Source organism: Mustelus asterias, chromosome 22, assembly GCF_964213995.1.
Source record: "Mustelus asterias chromosome 22, sMusAst1.hap1.1, whole genome shotgun sequence".
NCBI lineage: Eukaryota > Metazoa > Chordata > Chondrichthyes > Carcharhiniformes > Triakidae > Mustelus > Mustelus asterias.
In genome coordinates, this window is record NC_135822.1 from 64,731,270 (window position 1) to 64,750,182 (window position 18,913).

At 46.3% G+C, this 18,913-nt stretch overlaps 2 protein-coding genes across 2 annotated transcripts in view; both read left to right on the forward strand.

Annotated features, from left to right (window-relative positions):
* Window positions 1-16,255, forward strand: part of ddx56 (DEAD (Asp-Glu-Ala-Asp) box helicase 56) — an 18,042-nt gene extending 1,787 nt beyond the window's left edge. The window contains exons 2-14 of the mRNA XM_078239521.1: window positions 2,353-2,514; window positions 3,826-3,980; window positions 4,070-4,240; window positions 5,374-5,464; window positions 6,633-6,874; window positions 7,088-7,207; window positions 7,690-7,803; window positions 8,002-8,096; window positions 10,076-10,149; window positions 11,480-11,569; window positions 11,729-11,834; window positions 14,625-14,719; window positions 15,780-16,255. Coding sequence (XP_078095647.1) covers window positions 2,353-2,514; window positions 3,826-3,980; window positions 4,070-4,240; window positions 5,374-5,464; window positions 6,633-6,874; window positions 7,088-7,207; window positions 7,690-7,803; window positions 8,002-8,096; window positions 10,076-10,149; window positions 11,480-11,569; window positions 11,729-11,834; window positions 14,625-14,719; window positions 15,780-15,854 — 1,590 coding nt within the window. The 3' untranslated portion in view covers window positions 15,855-16,255. The remainder of the gene's footprint in view (window positions 1-2,352; window positions 2,515-3,825; window positions 3,981-4,069; window positions 4,241-5,373; window positions 5,465-6,632; window positions 6,875-7,087; window positions 7,208-7,689; window positions 7,804-8,001; window positions 8,097-10,075; window positions 10,150-11,479; window positions 11,570-11,728; window positions 11,835-14,624; window positions 14,720-15,779) is intronic.
* Window positions 16,256-17,482: 1,227 nt separating this feature from the next.
* cdca2 (cell division cycle associated 2) overlaps window positions 17,483-18,913 on the forward strand; it is a 39,319-nt gene continuing 37,888 nt past the window's right edge. Inside the window, exons 1-2 of the mRNA XM_078238499.1 lie at window positions 17,483-17,579; window positions 17,869-17,885. Of these exons, the coding sequence (XP_078094625.1) occupies window positions 17,483-17,579; window positions 17,869-17,885 (114 nt within the window). The remainder of the gene's footprint in view (window positions 17,580-17,868; window positions 17,886-18,913) is intronic.

The window sequence follows — 18,913 nt, forward strand, 5'->3', positions numbered from 1 at the left end:
GGATTGGGGGAGGGGGGGATTGGGGGAGGGGGAGGGGGGGGATTGGGGGAGGGGAGGGGAGGGGGGGATTGGGGGAGGGAAGGGGAGGGGGGGGGATTGGGGGAGGGAAGGGGTGGGGGGGATTGGGGGAGGGGAGGGGAGGGGGGGGATTGGGGGAGGAGAGGGGAGGGGGGGATTGGGGGAGGAGAGGGGAAGGGGAGATTGGGGGAGGAGAGGGGAGGGGGGGATTGGGAGAGGGGAGGGGGGGATTGGGGGAGGAGAGGGGAGGGGGGGATTGGGGGAGGAGAGGGGAGGGGGGATTGGGGGAGGAGAGGGGAGGGGGGGATTGGGGGAGGAGAGGGGAGGGGGGATTGGGGGGAGGAGAGGGGAGGGGGGGATTGGGGGAGGGGAGGGAGGGATTGGGGGAGGGGAGGGGAGGGGGGATTGGGGGAGGGGAGGGGGGATTGGGGGAGGGGAGGGGGGGATTGGGGGAGGGGAGGGGGGATTGGGGGAGGGGAGGGGGGGATTGGGGGAGGGGGGAGGGGAGGGGGGGATTGGGGGAGGGGAGGGGGGATTGGGGGAGGAGAGGGGGGGATTGGGGAGGGGAGGGGGGGATTGGGGGAGGGGAGGGGGGGATTGGGGGAGGGGAGGGGGGATTGGGGGAGGGGAGGGGGGATTGGGGGAGGGGGGGGATTGGGGGAGGGGAGGGGGGGATTGGGGGAGGGGAGGGGGGGATTGGGGGGAGGGGGAGGGGGGGAGTGGAGGGGAGGGGGGGATTGGGGGGAGGGGATGGTGGGGGGGGATTGGGGAAGGTGAGGGGGGGGAGAAGGGAAGGTGGGGGGGGAGAGGGGAAGGTGGGGGATGGGGATGGTGGGGGGGAGGGGATGGTGGGGGGGAGGGGATGGTGGGGGTGGAGGGGATGTGGGGGTGGAGGGGGATGTGGGGTGGAGGGGATGTGGGGGTGGAGGGGATGGTGGGGGTGGAGGGGATGTGGGGGTGGGGTGGAGGGGATGTGGGGGTGGAGGGGATGTGGGGGTGGAGGGGATGGGGAGGGGATGGTGGGGGTGGGGAGGGGATGGTGGGGGTGGGGAGGGGACTGGGGGGAGGGGGCGGGGGGAGGGGACTGGGGGGGCGGGGGGAGGGGACTGGGGGGGGCGGGGGGAGGGGATGGTGGGGGTGGGGAGGGGACTGGGGGGAGGGGGCGGGGGGAGGGGACTGGGGGGGGCGGGGGGAGGGGACTGGGGGGGCGGGGGGAGGGGATGGGGGAGGGGACTGGGGGCGGGCGGGGGGAGGGGATGGTGGGGGGGGATGGGGGTGGGGGGGGATGGGGGTGGGGGGGAGGATGGTGTGGGGGGGAGGATGGTGTGGGGGGAGGGGATGGGGGGGAGGATGGTGTGGGGGGGAGGGGATGGGGGGAGGATGGTGTGGGGGGGGACGGGATGGGGGGGAGGATGGTGTGGGGGGGGAGGGGTTGGGGGGGGATGGGGGGAGGGGATGGTGGGGGGGGATTGGCTGGGAGGAAGGGGATTGGGGGCGGGGAGGAAGGTGGGGGGGGATTGGGGGCTGGGAGGAAGGGGGGGATTGGGGGCTGGGAGGAAGGGGGGGGGATTGGGGGCTGGGAGGAAGGGGGGGGGATTGGGGGCTGGGAGAAGGGGGGGGGATTGGGGGCTGGGAGGAAGGGGGGGGACTGGGGGCTGGGAGGAAGGGGGGGTGGATTGGGGTCTGGGAGGAAGGCGGGGGGATTGGGGTCTGGGAGGAAGGCGGGGGGATTGGGGTCTGGGGGGATTGGGGTCTGGGAGGAAGGGGGGTGGCGTTGGGAGGAAGGTGGGGGAGCAGGGAGGAAGGTGGGGGAGCTGGGAGGAAGGGAGGGTAGCTGGGAGGAGGGGGGAGCTGGGAGGAAGGGGGGGTTGAGGGGTGGGAGGAAGGGGGGGTTGAGGAGTGGGGGGTTGAATTGAGGAGATGTGGGGTTCAGGAATGGGTTGTGGGGTTAGTTGGGCGGGAAGGTTGTGTGGAGGGGAGCGGGAGCTGAGTAAAGATGGACAGATTAATAGTTCTGGGTCATGAAAGCTTGAGGAAATCTCAACAGCAGTTGCAAATCATCACTAGGGGCCTTACAAAATACATTATGATGGAATTCATTACCATCAGTAGCACTGTGATTGTAGTTCATTTTGCCGAATATTTAAGAGCGATATGCAGCAAACATTTTTTAATAAATTGAATGGGACAGACTCCCACAGAATCCAGCTGGGGCATTTGAAGAATGAGGGAGTGTGTGAGGGACAGTGGGGGTGAGTTGGACTGGGCAGCTCAGAATATGCAGGTTGTGAACATTTTAACTGAATGAGCAGCTGTGTGTTTCACATTCTTCAGGCCATTGCGAACCTCCACTGGGCCGAACCGACCTTGATCCAGGAACAAGCCATTCCCTTGGCACTGGAGGGAAAGGATCTACTGGCCAGAGCGCGTACTGGCTCCGGAAAAACTGCAGCGTATGCCATCCCCATCATTGAACATCTTCTTAACACCAAAAAGGTAAATATATTCCTGCACAGACTTTATTTGCCTTGCTTTTTAATGGCAAAAGACCAGTTTTGTGGAATCAGTTTTGGATTAGTTCCCTATAATGTCTGCAGTCATTGATTTGATTTATTATTGTCACATGTATTAGTATACAGTGAAAAGTATTGTTTCTTGCATGCTATTCAGACAAAGCATACCGTTCACAGAGAAGGAAAAGAGAGGGTGCTGAATGGTGTGTTACAGTCATAGCTAGGGTGTCGTGAAAGATCAACTTAATGAGGTAGGCCCATTCAAGAGTCTGATGGCAGCAGGGAAGAAGCTGTTCTTGAGTCGGTTGGTATGTGGTCTCAGACTTTTGTATCCTTTTCCCGACTGAAGAAGGTGGAAGAGAGAATGTTGGGGTGCGTGGGGTCCTTGATTATGTTGACTGCTTTTCCAAGACAGTGGGAGGTGTAGATGAAATCAACAGATGGGAGCTGGTTTGCGTGATGGACTGTGCCACGTTCACAATGCTTTGTAGTTTCTTGCGGTCTTGGTCAGAGCAGGAGCCATGCCAAGCTGTGATACATCCTGAAAGGATGCATTCTATGGTGCATCTGTAAAGGTTGGTGAATGTCGTAGCTGACATGCCAAATTTCTTTAACGTCCTGAAAAAGTAGAGACATTGGTGGGCTTGCTTAACTATAGTGTCGGCGTGGAGGGACCAGGACAGGTTGTTGGCCTGGACACCTAGAAACTTGAAGCTCTCAACGATTTCCACTTCATCCCCGTTGATGTAGACAGGGGCATGTCCTCCATTACACTTCCTGAAGTCAATGACTATCTCCTTCATTTTGCTGACATTGAGAGAGAGATTATTGTCATTGCACCAGTTCACCAGATTCTCTATCAGTTTGCAATTGGTTTAAGGAGTTAAGGCCAGACTGCACTTTTGACCAAAATGTTCTTGGTTCTCTCTTTCCCATCTTGGAAGTTGTTGAGCCTCATCTTAGCTGCTGACCGAAATAAGCAAGTAGTTGCACTGGAGGTTGCTAGGGCGCTTGTTCACGCTTCCCTTGTATAGCCAGTGATGGAGTGTGCATTTATCTCCATTCACGCCCAGCAGCATGAAATTCTCCCCCTCAGCACGTGTAGTTCAGGGAGGTTTAACTTAGTGCATTCACTTCTGTGAGTTGTTGACAATCGAGAGCAAACTGAGTGCAGGAACCAAGTTTGCAGGTGGAACTTGCCCATTTCTGCTGCGGACTGGCAGTAGAGCACTTAGTATAAGTGATACTGGTGACAAAGCTGGATTTTAAAAAACCCTGTCTGTTTCTCCTTAAGTCAGCTTGTGAGCAGGCAGTGCGAGCCCTTGTGCTGGTCCCCACAAAGGAGCTGGGCCAGCAAGTACAGCAGATGATCCGACAGCTCGCCTCGTGTTGTGCGCGGGATGTTCGAGTGGCTGATGTCTCGGGACAAGCGGATGTATCTGCACAGAGGTATGAAATAAGAGGGCATGTTGTTTGGGATATGTTGTTTTTTATTTCTCAGTGCGTGCGCCTTTTCAGTGTTGCCCCTCTTGTTTCAGGCCGATACTAATGGAGAAACCTGACATTGTAATTGGAACACCTTCCCGTATTCTGCTGCATTTGGAACAGCACACCCTGAACCTGTGCACGTCACTGGAGATGCTTGTGATTGATGAGGCTGATCTGCTCTTCTCTTTTGGGTTTGAAAATGACCTGAAGAACTTGCTTGGGTAAGTTGCTTTTTTATTTCAACCACTTGCTCAAAATCATGAGAGAACTGGAGAGAGTGGAAGGTTTGCAAACCAGAGCATCCCAATTTAAGGTGAATGGCAAAAGAACCACGGGCAACTTGAGGAATTTTTTTTTGCACAGCAAATGGCCAGGTTCTGGAGTGCATTGCCTATGTGTATGACCGAGGTTCATAAAATTGGGGCTTTCAGAATTGAATAACTATCTGAAGAGAAAAAGATTGGGAGTGATATGGGGAAAAGATGGGTGAGTGGAGTGAACAGAGTTGCTCTTGTAGAGAGCTAGCCCAGAAACGTTGGGCTGAATGGCCTTAAGTACTGTCATAATTCAATGATTCTATTGCATGGTTGGCTTCCCACCTGCCTTTGTACTTTATTGAAGAGCTGTTGCTGTGAAATGAGATTTTTGACTTGCAAGTTATCTCCATTACTTTCGAGCAACTTATCTTTGACCTTATTCTGGGTGGCAGAGACTGTCCCACAGATGAGCAGCACTAGAATTGCATGTAACACTAAGTTGGAACATGTGACGCATCTCAGCATGGGCTGTTGTCTGGGGAGGGCATTTCTAAAGGTCAGTTGTGGCCTTGTTACCATTGGAAACAATTGGAGGTGCTGATTTTGGCGCAGTGCACAAAGTCTGTGTCACATTGTTGAAGGGCGTTGTGGCCCTTCCTTTATTTCTGAGGAGCAGCGCTCCGAAAGCTAATGGTATTTGCTACCAAATAAACCTGTTGGACTTTAACCTGGTGTTGTTAAAACTCTTATTAGTTTATTTAACACCAGTGTGCCCGATATGTTCAGTGACAACACCTTTGCAAAGAGCGCTGCTCCCTTGGGCAAGCTGTGTGGATCTGTTATCTGGTCAGAAATGTGCCACTTGGTCCAACTTCTGCCACCGTACTGCGAGGAAATGTTTTAGTACAAGTGTCCACTGGAGTTGAGATTGATCTGCTAAATGTGTGAAATTCTTGAAAAAGCTCACTGCCTGCACTTTTTTTGTGTGATATGCCGATCATTGTTACCCTTTGTAGTATTTGTAACATTAGGGCCACACTTGGTCACTCCTGTAAAAGCTGGAGTGAATGTTTAATGGGCATTCTGTCTGCTTGCAGGCATCTTCCGAAGATTTATCAAGCATTCTTGATGTCAGCCACGTTTAATGAGGATGTTCAGGCCCTGAAGGAACTGGTGCTTCACAATCCAGTAAGAAATCTTTTGAAGAATCATGTGATTTGATTTGATTTATTATTGTCACATGTATTGGGATGCAGTGTAAAGTATTGTCTCGTGTGCTATACAGACAAAACATACTGTTCATAGAGTACATGGGGAGAAGGAAAGAGAGGATGCAGAGTGTACAGTCATAGCTAAGGTGTAGAGAAAGATCAGCTTAATTTATGGTAGGTCCATTCAAAAGTCTGATGCAGCAGAGAAGAAGCTGTTCTTGAGTCGGTTGGTACGTGACCTCAGACTTTTGTATCTTTTTCTGACAGAAGGTGGTGGAAGAGAGAATGTCCAGGGTGTGTAGGGTCCTTAATTATGCTGGCTGCTTTTCCGAGGCAGCGGGAAGTGTAGACAGAATCAATGGATGGGAGGCTGGTTTGCGTGATGGACTGGGCTTCGTTCATGACCCTTTGTAGTTTCTTGTGGTCCTGGTCCGCGCAAGAGCCGTACCAAGCGGTGATACATCCGAAAAGGATGCTTTCTCATATGTGAGAAACCCACTGTCAGCCTCACCCGAGAGGGAGTTCCTTTGCCTCTGAATCATGAAATTGATGGTTCTATCCCCATTCTGGAACCGAAGTGTGTATTACATGCTTCAGTTAGGGGCCCAGCAGAGTGCTCAGAATTTGAGATGAGACATTAATCTGAGACCTCATTCATCTGTTCGAACATTCTTGGAAAGATCTAATTTTATGTATTTAAAGACAAACAAGGGGGAGTTCTCTCAACATTTCCCCCTCAACCAACATGACCCTGAACCAGTTCGCAAGTCTTGGTCTCACACTATCTTGGCTGCCAAAAGTGTGATGATATACTTCAGGAAGTAATTAATTTGATGCAAGGCAGTTTGGGGTGTCCTGTGGATGGTGTGTAAATACAAGTTACTCTGTCGGGTGGATTGTGCAATGTGCCTCAATATTCCAGTTTTGAAAATGCAGTTTTTCTATGAGGAGTTAAGCTTTTTGTCCTGAATGCAGGGTGGTTTGTAACTCCTTGTGAATGCATTGAGAGAGAGAGAGAGAGAGAGAGATTACCAAGCTAAAGCTGAATAAATTGCTTCATTCTGAAGCAGGACACTGATGGATAAGCAGATTGCCGTGTGTGTCTTCATTTGTATCTTCTAACCTGATTTTTCTTTTACCGACAGGTGATTCTCAAGTTACAAGAGTCTCAGCTTCCAGACAGCTCGCAGCTGACCCAGTACCAAATTAAATGCGAGGAAGAGGAGAAGTTCCTGCTGATTTACACATTACTCAAACTCTCCCTTGTCTGTGGCAAGACCATCATTTTTGTGAATTCCATCGATAGGTGCTACCGACTGAAACTATTCTTGGAGCAGTTCAGCATTTTGTCGTGTGTCTTGAACTCAGAGTTACCAGTGCACTCCAGGTGGGGCATCTCTTGAATAAAAGTGCTGCTGTTCCCTTTCATTCTCTATGTGGGCATGCGTGCGTATGTGCCTCACTTTCTCTGCACTGCGCGCATCAAACACTCAGGAAATGTGGAAAGAAACTGGTTTTAAAAGACAGATGACTAACCTGACCTGTGAAGCTGGGGAGTATTTTGCATTATTCAAATATTTGACTGCTGTTTCTCTATCAGGTGCCATATCATCAATCAGTTCAATCAAGGTTTCTATGATTACATCATTGCCACAGATGAACATATTCTGAACAGTGCAGAGGGGCAAAAGAACAAAAAGAAACACAGTAAAGGAGCAAAGTAAGCATTGCTAATTTTGTAATTTTTGAAGGTCTGGTGCTTTAAAATGAAGGATTACAACTTCCCAATGACCTGAAACTGTTTTGTAAACCCTGGATTTCTGCTGGTTTTATTACTTTAACTTGCGAAGAGTTTGAGGCTCTTGAGCTGGCTTTTCCTCCCTTTGAGCTTGGAGTCTTGATTGCACGAGTTTGTTCAGCTTCTGGATGTCTGTCGTTGTCTAATTTGCACCATGTCAGTAACTTTCCTTTCTCTCCAATGCCAACATATAACGTCTGGCTGGTCCCCACCTAACCCTGGAACAATGCCAGCATACTCTACCCAAGGAAAGGAAGTAACTGGGATTGTATTCTGTGATCCACTACTCCATATATAAAAGCCCCGCCAGTACTGATCCAGGACGTTGGTTTGTTTGCTATGTCTCCTTGGTTGGAGCATTTACTTATCTTCATACTTAACAGGTCTCTCTCCATCTGTTTCAGAGTAAAGGATCGTGAATATGGGGTCTCCCGTGGTGTAGATTTTCAGAATGTGTCAAATGTCATTAACTTTGACTTTCCACTCACAGTGGAGTCGTACATACATCGTGTTGGCAGGTGAGGTGTTATGGGCACTTCTGCAACAAGTGTCTTTCCCACATTCTGTCAGCCTCCTGTTTGATCTCTTCACTGCTATCTTGTGATTTTCTCATGTACAGCTACCTTCACTTTAGGACTATCCTTCAGGCTGGTTGTGTTTACTTTTATAAGTGGTGAGATGGATAATAAAACTTGTACTTCCATTTCTTCTTACAGGACAGCCCGTGCTGATAATCAGGGAACGGCATTAACGTTCGTGTCTCATACGGAATTTCCACTGCTACAGCAAGTAGAGGAAGGGCTAACTGGAGGTTTGTACTGGACATGTTTATCCTTTTTGCTCCATGTTGCTGTCAGGAATAGCGTTTGGTGAAGCAGAAAGGTAGAATGTGAATCTGTGTTTGTCACTCGAAGCCACTGATGTCCAGGTGAAAGGGCTGATCAGAAACCAATCTTCCCAAGAGGGGAGAATTGTCAAGTTCAGTCAGTGCTCTCCCTCTCTCTCACTTCCTTGCATCCCAACTTCAGAGCCATTTTGCATTCCCAATGGTGTTAGTCCCTCTGCAAAGGGGACTGACGACCCTCTTGTCAACAGTGACATGAGGTCAAATCCTACCAAGGCAGCTCATTGAATTTAAATTATATTAATTAATTGAAAAGATAATGGGATAAAAATCTAGTCTTAGTAATGGTGACCATGAAACAACCAGACTGTGATGTAAATTCATCTGGTTCACTGATGTCCTGAAGGGAAGGAAGTCTTCTCTCCTGACTCGGTCTGGCCTAAGTGTGACTCTGAACCCGCAGCAATGTGGTTGAAATGACCTAGCAAGGCAGTTGTTTCAAACTGTACAGAAAAGTCAAAAAAGAATGAAAGCAAACTGGCGTTGAAATGAGCAAGGCACAGCCTGATGGTCAGATTAAAGGGCTGATCAGAAGCTAAATCTCAGTTACATTGGAGAAGAATTGTCAAGTGCAGTTGGTGCTCTCTCACTGCGATCCTGCAAAGTGTTCCTCGCAGACATCCAGGACAAAGCATCCGACTTGATTGCCACTCAATCTGCCACCTCAAATATTCACCCCTTCCACTATCAGTGCACAATGGCAGCATTTGTACCATCTACAAGAATCATAGAATCCCTACAATGTAGAAGGAGGCCATTCGGCCCATTGAGTCTACACCGACCACAATCCCACCCAGGCCCTACCCCCATATCCCTACATATTTACCCGCTAATCCCTCTAACCTACCCATCTCAAGACACTAAGGGGCAATTTTAGCACGGCCAATCAACCTAACCCGCACATCTTTGGACTGTGGGAGGAAACCGGAGCACCCGGAGGAAACCCACGCAGACACGAGGAGAATGTGCAAACTCCACACAGACAGTGACCCAAGCCGGGAATCGAACCCAGGTCCCTGGAGCTGTGAAGCAGCAGTGCTAACCACTGTGCTACTGTGCCACCCGAGATGCACAAGATGCACTGTAGCAACTCACTTAATCTCCTTTGACAGTAGTATAACCCCAACATTTACAAAGACAAATGGCAGCAGAAGCATGGGAGTACCACTACCTGCAGAATGAGCCCTCCAAACCACACACCATTCTGACTTGGAACTTTATCGCCTTCGCTTCACTATTGTTGCGTCAAAATCCTTTTCTACCAGCACAGTGGGTGTACCTACAGTACATGGACTGCAGCAGTTCAAGAAGGTGGCTCAGGGCGCTTGGAGCTGAGCAACAAATATTGACCTTGCTGACAATCCTCACGTGCCATGTTGGCTTAGAAAGTGCAATGTTTCTGTCACATCAGAACTGAAAAGTACTTTTGCTCATTTCCATGATCTGTGTTTGAAAGTGGCTCAGTGAGAAGTCCTGTTTTTGCCGTTTTCAGTGTTGAGGAGAACTCTGACTATGCGAAGAGCTGACCATGACCCTGAGAAATGTGCAGTATCTCTCTGACCAGCCCCATGCCATTCACTAGATATAAAGGGACATGGAAATGTGGCACCAATTCCCTGCTATTTGTCCTGCTGGGTTTAATAAAAGTGCTTGCTGTAACTGTGCTCAGGTAGTAGAAGTAAGACCTTGTGTAGAATGTTGCAGCACAAGTCGTCCCATTAATGCACTATCTTCACTGCTTCCACTGTTCATCCCGCCATGATCCCCTCTTGTATTTTGTCCTCCATCGTGGAGAAAGGTTTCTCTCGCTATCCAGTCGCAGATTGCACATGATCTTTCAGCAACTGTTTTGTAATTGCTTTGTGTTCTTTGTTCAACATTGACAGAAAATTTGGACTGTGCTTTGAAACCCTACCAGTTTCGCATTGAGGAGATTGAGGGCTTCCGTTATCGCTGCAAGGTATGGCAATCGTAGAGGGCATGGAACTAGCTGGTTCCTGTTACATTGCCTTATCCAGTCTCTCCAAGGTTTGAGATTTTCATATTGTAACACCAACAAGGACGTTGCATTGCACTGGGATCTTTGTAGCCGAGAAATTTAAACACACTTCAACATCAGAATTCAGGGAACAGCACACTGTTAAGTTTATTTATTAGTCACAAGTAGGCTTACATTTGCACTAATGGAGTTACTGTGAAAATCCCCTATTTATCGTTGCAAAGTCTGTTCCACATAAGCAAGCCACTTCAAAATCATACAATCAAAAACTTATTTCTTTGTTGCTTCTGCATTAAATATCTGCCTGAAATTTTGAACTGGAAAGCTACCCAGTTTCCTGGTGCGATGAAACCCAAGAAAGCCTCTTGTCCATGTTTGGAAAATTAAGGGCTTACCAAGGCCAGGTTCTCAACCAGCCTTGGTTCAAATACGAGGTCACACAACCAAACAATGTTCAAAGCCACGTAGTCAAACACTTAGCCCCAACTCTCATTCCTCTGCAGCCCCTTTGCCAGGCCCTCAATTGGGATGACTCTGTTTGACTCCCTTTTTTTATTTGCACTCTGTGTGATGTCTTCTGGGAAACATGCTGCACACCCTGTGCAGTCCTGGCTAAGAGGAAGCGTAGAGAGCCCGTTCTCCATTCAGCCCACTGCTGTGTTGCCATGTTTAATATGCATGTATTTCAATTATATGAATTCAGAGCTGCATTCTTATGAATATTAAAATGCAGCTAATATTATAAAGCAGTCTGAAGAATGGATGTTCATAGAATCCCTACAGTGCAGAAGGAGGCCATTCAGCCCATCGAGTCTGCACCGACAACAATCCCACCTAGGCCCTATCCCTGTAACCCCACACAATTACCCCGCTAACCCATGTAACCTACGCATCTCGGGACAAGGGGCAATTTAGCATGGCCAATGCACCAAAACTGCACGCACACCTTTGGGCTGCTCTTGTATTCTGAGAGGCAGTGAGCGCTTGAGCATCTGATTTTAATTACTCCACCGTTGGCCGTCAGACCTGTTTTGGCCCTAAATTCCCTCCCTAAACCTTACTACCTCTTTTTCTCTCTTTCGTCATTTAATATGCTCCTTAAAACCTAGCCCTTTGGTAAAGCTTTTTGTCCTAATACCACTCGTGTGTTAACATGAAATTATGTAATTTATTTTGTTAAAGGCACAAGCTGTTCTAGGAAGGAAGGTTCTACTCTTGTCATTAAGATTTGATTTTGGGGGATTGTGTTTCCCCATGCTGTCAGCGATAATGTACTTTCACTTCTTTGCAGGATGCCATGCGTTCTGTTACCAAACAATCGATTAAAGAGGCACGGCTCAAAGAAATCAAACAGGAACTGCTCAACTCGGAGAAACTGAAGGTGCGAAACAGTGCCGCTCTCTTCAACCTCTAATGCTCGTCTGCATGAGATTGAGAAGAAGCTCCAAAAATAAGTGAAGTTTGAGGGAAAAGCTAGTACAGTAAAAATGTTGGTGTTTTTGTGATGTTCTTTAATGAACTTGGTGCTCTGTTTTTGTAGACCTATTTTGAGGACAATCCGAGAGACCTTAATTTGTTGCGACACGATAAACCTCTGCACCCGGCTATTGTAAAACCGCACTTGAAGAATGTACCGGCCTATCTGAGTGAGTAACCTACGCAGTGACCCCCCCCCCCCCCCCCAGTGTGTGTCAGAGCATAAAGTCCTGAGGTGTGTGGATTCCGCTGGAGTAAAGATACTGTCACTCCGGAATATGGAGCTGTTCAGAGGGAATGTGCTGGAAAGAAAGCATTTGATGCTGGAGTGTACAACAGATGCTGTTCACGTGTGATGTAAACAGATGAAGGTCCAGGAGCTGTACAAGTGACCAGTAAAGAGAATATTTAAGGATGGATTTTTCACCTCTGTTGTCAGCACATGCTGGAGGTGTAGACTCTGAAATTATGTAGATCCTGCCTGTGATTTCTTTTTGATTTATTAAGTCCTGACCATGGGGGGTCCCCGTGTTTTTGATGTGTAGCACTGGGGGTACCAGCATCATGCAGTTTGAACGCTGTCGAAACCTGGAAAACGATTTTGGGGTAATCTGTTTCGTGCAATCACACTTTGCTTGATGAATGCAGAGACAGCTTATTCACTGGCCAGAGTGCCCATTCTCACACTTGGGTAACCTGGGGAATTACTGCAGTCTTTTCAACAGCCAGCTCAGTCTTCAAGGTCATGACTCTCAATTCCTTTGCAGTTGATTCTGAATCAACCCAATTCCAGTTTTGTACAATATCAGCCCCAGTATGAGACTTGATATTGCAACCGCAGAAGCACAGTTTACAGTGAAACTAAATGTGTGGACTGCAAAAGAGTTCAGTAAGCCCTTTAGAAATAAAGTGAAGCTGAACTTAAAATAGAAAACTACCAAATGCAGGGGGATAAAAAACTGAATGAGAGAGATGATCTTTTTTTCCTGGGTATTTTACCAGCAGTACACAGCCGATAAAACTCACTGAATCGAACAAAATTGAGACAGCTGCAATGTAATGCTATGTTTACTTGTTCACTGCATGTGCTAGATGGAACATTCTCTGCCTACCCTACCTTGAAGTTAGATTGGCTGACCTTTGTTACACAAATGTTGGGGTAGAAGGGAACAGAAAAAAGATGAATAGTTGAAAAATTTGTTCAGCTGTTGGACTTGGAAGGGAAGTGCGACTCAGAATTATGTCCATGAGCAATATAAAGAAATTGTAAGTTAATTGAATGGGCACAGCAATCAATTTTAATATTGGAAGAAGATTCAGAATACTTGTGCAGAATGAAGGCAAGCTGAGTAGCAGCTGAGAAGAGGATTTTGGCCAAGTTGTTCCTATGTTGGGGAAAGAAAAATATTACTGTGAGGAACAGCAGGCTTGGGTTGAATAATGGAGTTCTCCGGATAGTGTCAGGAGACAAAATAAGTGCTCTTGTATATCACACATGATCTTCATTATCTGTGGGTTGAATAAGAAGTACTTTTCATGAACACTGAATAAAGAGTCTGCCTTTTATCTAGTGCCTTTCACAAGCTCAGGACATCCCCAATTGTTTCGGCGGCGATGTATGTTTCAAGTGAGGTACTGGTTATGTAGGGAAACAATCGGTTTGTGTTACACGATGTTTGTAGGTAGTTGAACCTCTGCCTACCTTATTAGACACTTACGACCTGAACCGGTCCAGGCTTTTTAACAGTTCATTGTAACATTGGTACAATTAAAAACATCAGCACCCTTTGCCCTTCAGCTAAATCAATGCTATACTTCTAAACTCTGTTCCGTAACATCATAGCTGCTCTCAACTTATTAAATCTTGAAAAGTTGTTCCTGCAACTACTGCCAAATGTGCGTTTGTTTAAAAACTACTCAATCGCTCCTGTGAGAATGACTGCCCAAGACCCTCCCACTTTTGATTCTATCTTAATACCTGCTGCAGCTGTCGCACATCTTGGGTCATGAATAGTCCATTAATGTATGAAGGTGTTTCGATGGGGGAAGATTTTGCCAATATCAGATTGGTGAAGTGAATTTTGCTCTAATTAAACAGTTACTGAGATTAGCCTTTCCAGGAAATGTGGGGAACACTCAGACACACTGGTTCTACAGCTCATTTGTCTTGATGTATTACTTGCAGTTTGAGAGTAGTTCTCAGCAATCCAATGGTTTAGGCAAATCATTTAAATCTTAGATAGTTGCATTTTATTGTGTGGCTTAATTGCTCCTGCCATCTGTTTACCAGCATATTGAAGAAGTCACTCGTGTCGATGCTTTCAAGGTTTTTAGGTCCAGTTCTGTGACAAATGGCCTTTTTCTGCTAGACCTTCTTTTGGGCTTTCAAATGTTGGCTTCCTTTCAGTTCAATGAGTTCTTGCTGAAATACTGGCTGCAGGACTCGACTGCCTAAGTGACCAATGTTCCAACTCTTCAAGAGTGTCAAATCACATTTAAACCAACTTCTGTTCTTGCTGAGTCAAGACTTCACACGTTATCTTTCACTGTCAGCTTTTAAATGACCAGACAATTAGTTTTAGTGATACCAGTTGAGAATACAGATTGGCTGGGACACGGAGAATTTCTCTTTCACTGCATACTGGCACAGGATATCTCATGTTCATCTGAGAGGGCATTGATTTAACATCTTAGACAGTAACAGTGTAGCATGACTTCTGATTTTAGATTATATGGTCAAATCTCTGGTCTGGAATTTGAAATCATGACATTCAGACCTGGCAAGAGTGTTACTCACTAAGCAAAGGCTGCCAACTAATATCAATGAGAAATCAGTTCATACCTTCAGCTGTTTGAGCCTTTTGCATTCCTGAATCTGCAAAAGTAATATTTTAATTAAAATTGGTTGTTCGCTATTAGTCGTAAGAATGCTAAAGTGACGTTTATTTTAATCCTTCCAGTTCCCCAGACACTACGAGGAATCGCTCGCCCTCTCATCAGTAAGAAAAAAAAGTGGAGGAAAAAGTTCCCAGAAAGAAATACCCCCAAAAGAAAGGTGAGGGAAAATCGCACTAGCCTTTTTGTTTAAGATCCTAAGATGAAGTGCATCAAGACCAGGAAACATGAAGGCCTGCAGCTCCAACTTTGATCAGCATCACTTCCCTGGTGATGGTGCATTTTTTGAGTTCCTCCCGCCCTGTTCTTTTTGGGATGTGACTTGTATCCACTGCAATGAGAACCAATCCAAAATACCTGTTCAATTCATTCACCATCTCATTTTGCATGATAGATTTTAAGAGGAGCAGCACTCACTTTAACTTCTTTCTAAAATATCTTAAAGAAACTCTTTGTATTTGAGCTAGCTTTCTCTTGTACTTGAATTTTCCCTGCATCCTCATCTTTTCGTTCTTTCCTGTTTATTTTATATTCCGTCCATCCAGTCGTCTGACCTGTCACCCGTCTTAAGTTTGATACTGTCTTTAACTTTTTTAGATGGTGGGTTCCCCCTCCCCCTTGGAATTTTTCTTTTTCGTTGGAATGTATTCTTTCTGAAATTCTGAAATATCAGTGCATCTTGACCTTTTCCTTAACTTGTCAGTTCGCTTTATGCTTTGATGTCCTCGTAATTGGTTTATTTAAGTTCAAAATACTAACCTTAAATTCATTCATCTCTTCCTCAAACTGAACATAAAATTCAATCGTATTATGAGGTGATGAGACTTGACTTGATTTGCCTCATATATCAGCATTTAAGACAATGCAGATGTAAGGAACAGCAGGAAATCACATCACCCTTCAAGCCTTCCCTGCCATTCATGAATATCATGGATGAACCACTGCATTAATTTCACTTTCTTGCTAAAGTTAGCTTTATATTTCAAATGAGTGTCCTTAATCCAAATGGGTAGCCATCTTATAATTAACTAGTGATAAGTGACCAGTAATTAATATTCCACCTATCTCTGCTGCAAACACTGTAATTGATCACCATGCTGATGCGTATTATTAATTGATGTCAAATCTGGGTTTATCCAATGCATTGTCGAGGACAAAAGTGATTGTGTTGTTGGCATGATGGAAGATGAGTCTAAACATGATTGTTTTTCCCTTTTTAGCCAAACATGAAACAGAACCCACTCAAGCATTTCACGTACAAAGGAAAGAAGAAAAAGGCCAAAAGTGCGAGTTAAAACCACAAAGAAGATTCGACTTTGAAGAATCAGAGACTGTTGTGTCCACGTGCCTTACGTTCAGGCCCAGCTGAGGTCTTTGCTTACTTGGAGGAGTCTTAAAATTGACAAAAGCTGCTTTCAAATTGCAGGGGCACAGTTCATATTTCTCCAACTTAGCGTTACCTTGGACAGTGGCCTTGATTGAAATGTTTAAGTTCTGTGGAACTTTCTTTGTGTCCTAAATTCTTGTAATTTTGCACTTCAAAAATGGGTCTCCATTGATGCAATTGGTTTGAGCCGCCTTCAGTTTATTCCCTCAGTACACACGTTTTAAACTGTTTTCCTTGCTGGCTCAGTGAGTGCCTGGAGCATTTTTAATTACCTCTCCTCCTCCTCTTCCTCATCTCCACCCCCCCCCCCCCACTCCACACACACAAATAATTGCTCCACATAAACCCCATTTTTTTTTTGCTCTTGGTTCAACTTGGGTGCTTCCCAAATTGCTGAGGATTTAATTCATATTTGTGAACATATATCCTTTTCTCAACTTGTATAAACTGAGGTTCGACTTTTCTTTGACTTCTTGCAGAGAAAATCTTACCCAAATTTCACAAGGCAAATATGACAGCTCTGAAAACAAGTTTAAGAATAGAAAGTCCAAGAACATAATCATTCTGCTTGAGGGCTCTATCTGATCCCTGTTGTTGATGCTCTTTCAAGCACATGGCAGTGTAGAAAATTGTGTTTTATGTGTGAAGAAAGAAATTACAAGTTGTAAGGAAAGTAAAATTCCAATTAAAATACCTCCTTAAAGAAGTGGTTGGTATCCTTCCATCTGAGAGAGATGATGAGAATGCAACCTCAGAACTTTGGTGAAGTCAGATAAGATCATCTGCTGTACTTCAAGTATTAAAAGACTTATATTTTTAAAACAACTTCATTCGTAATTTGTGGATAAATCTTGTTCTGCAGTCTCACGTGTAAGCCACAGATGGTGACATTGATCTGTGAAGCATTATCTCCCCCTACTGTTAAAAGATGGTAGTACTGGAAACTTGAACATCGTCAATGCATTGCCCTGTATATACCCCACAAGCAGACATGAGAAAATCCCAACACTATTCTTTTTGGGGTGGCACAGTGGTTGGCACTGCTGCCTCACAGCACCAGGGACCTGATGCAATTCCTGGCTTGGGTCACTGTCTGTGTGGAGTTTGCATGTTCTCCCTGTCTCTGCGTGGGTTTCCTCTGGCTGCTCCAGTTTCCTCCCATAGTCCAAAGATGTACAAGTTAGCCATGCTAAATTCTCCAGCAGTGCATCCAAACAGGCGCTGGAGTGTGGCGACTAGGGGATTTTCACAGTAACTTCATTGCAGTGTTAATGTAAGCCTACTTGTGACTAATGAATACAATATTTAAAGAGGAGGGTCAAACTCCATGTGTGCTGGCCAACGTTTATCCATGATTCAATATTCCCTTTCTCCTCAGGTAAAGTTGCCATAGTCCCAGATGACCATAAGCTGCTCTTTTTTAAAAGGGAGAGCTGACTGGTGGTGATTTTAACCTGAGTCGCCACACCGCAGGCGAGGGGCAAGGTTGAGAAGTTGGGGCCTTGATATGGGCCAATATGGAAATTGAACTGCATCATGAACCAGCTGTCCAGCCAATTGAGCAGACTGACTCCTCAGGTGCCCTGTCTTGAAAGAACTTTTGTGACAGTGGCTGCCTTTTATTCTGAGCAAGGTACTGCAGTGGTTTGCTGTTAACCTTCTGCAGGTGACTGAGCAGGAGACTGCTGCTGTTACTGCCTGCCATTAGCATAGCAGAGGCATTTACAGATAAATTAACCTGTTTGTGTTATAATTGGCCTCTCAAAGCCCGCAAGTCCTGAAATGTAACTTGAACGTTGTGTTTTTGGCTAAGAGGAAGCACTGTGCCACATGACCTCCCCAACCGACATTACTGCAGCAAATTATCTGGTCATTGCTGCTTGTGGCAACTTGCTATGCAAATTGGCTGTTGTGTTTTGTAGATTACAACAACGACAAAGTATTTAATTGAGTATAAAGCACTTTCCGACATCCTGATGTTGGGAAATGCACTCATGAAATGTAATATTTTTAGTTTCCAGTCTTTTGGGGGAGATTGACTCGTGGTAATGTGTCAGGGGGAGTAATGAAGAGCCTTGGCTAAGCCTCTGGGGACAATTTCAAATTGTAGCACGTCAGCCGGCGGAAGTTGAATTCAGTTCAATAATCAGGAAAACAGGTTGGTGACCATGAAACTATTGTTGGTTGTCGTAAAAACCGTTCTACATCCTGGTCTGGCCTTCACGGGAATCCAGACCTACTGCCCTCTGAAATGGACTTTCAAGGCACTCTGGCGAAGCCTTGCCGGTGATGTCCACATCTGTGAAAGAATAAAGCATTCCAAAGGATTATGTGTCAATGCATCAGATGCTGGCATTCAATTTGTTTTCTTCCCTGAAATCAGCCTGGAGCTATTGGCAGCATACAAAATTGCAGCTGCTGGTAATCTGTAAATGCTGATCTGTTTGGTCGCGCAGCATTGCTGGAGAAAAGCAGAGCTGAAATTTCAGCTCCATGACCGTTAATTTTCACAGATTTGATTTATCATTGGAACATGTATTAACATACAGGGAAAAGTATTGTTTCTTGCGCGCTATGCAGACAAAGCATACCGTTCATAGAGAAGGAAACGAGAGTGCAGAATGTTACAGTCATAGCTAGGATGTAGAGAAAGATCAACTTAGTGCAAGGTAAGTCTATTCAAAAGTCTTGACAGCAGCAGGGAAGAAGCTATTCTTGAGTCGGTTGGTACGTGGCCTCAGACTTTTGTATCTTTTTCCCGAAGAAAGAAGGTGGAAGAGAGAATGTCCGGGGTGCATGGGATCCTTAATAATGCTGGCTGTTTGGGGAAGTGTAGACAGAGTCAATGGATGGGAGGCTGGTTTGCTTGATGGATTGGGCTACATTCACAACCTTTTGTAGTTTCTTGCAGTTTTGGGTAGAGCAGGAGCCATACCAAGCTACGGTACAACCAGAGAGAATTCTTTC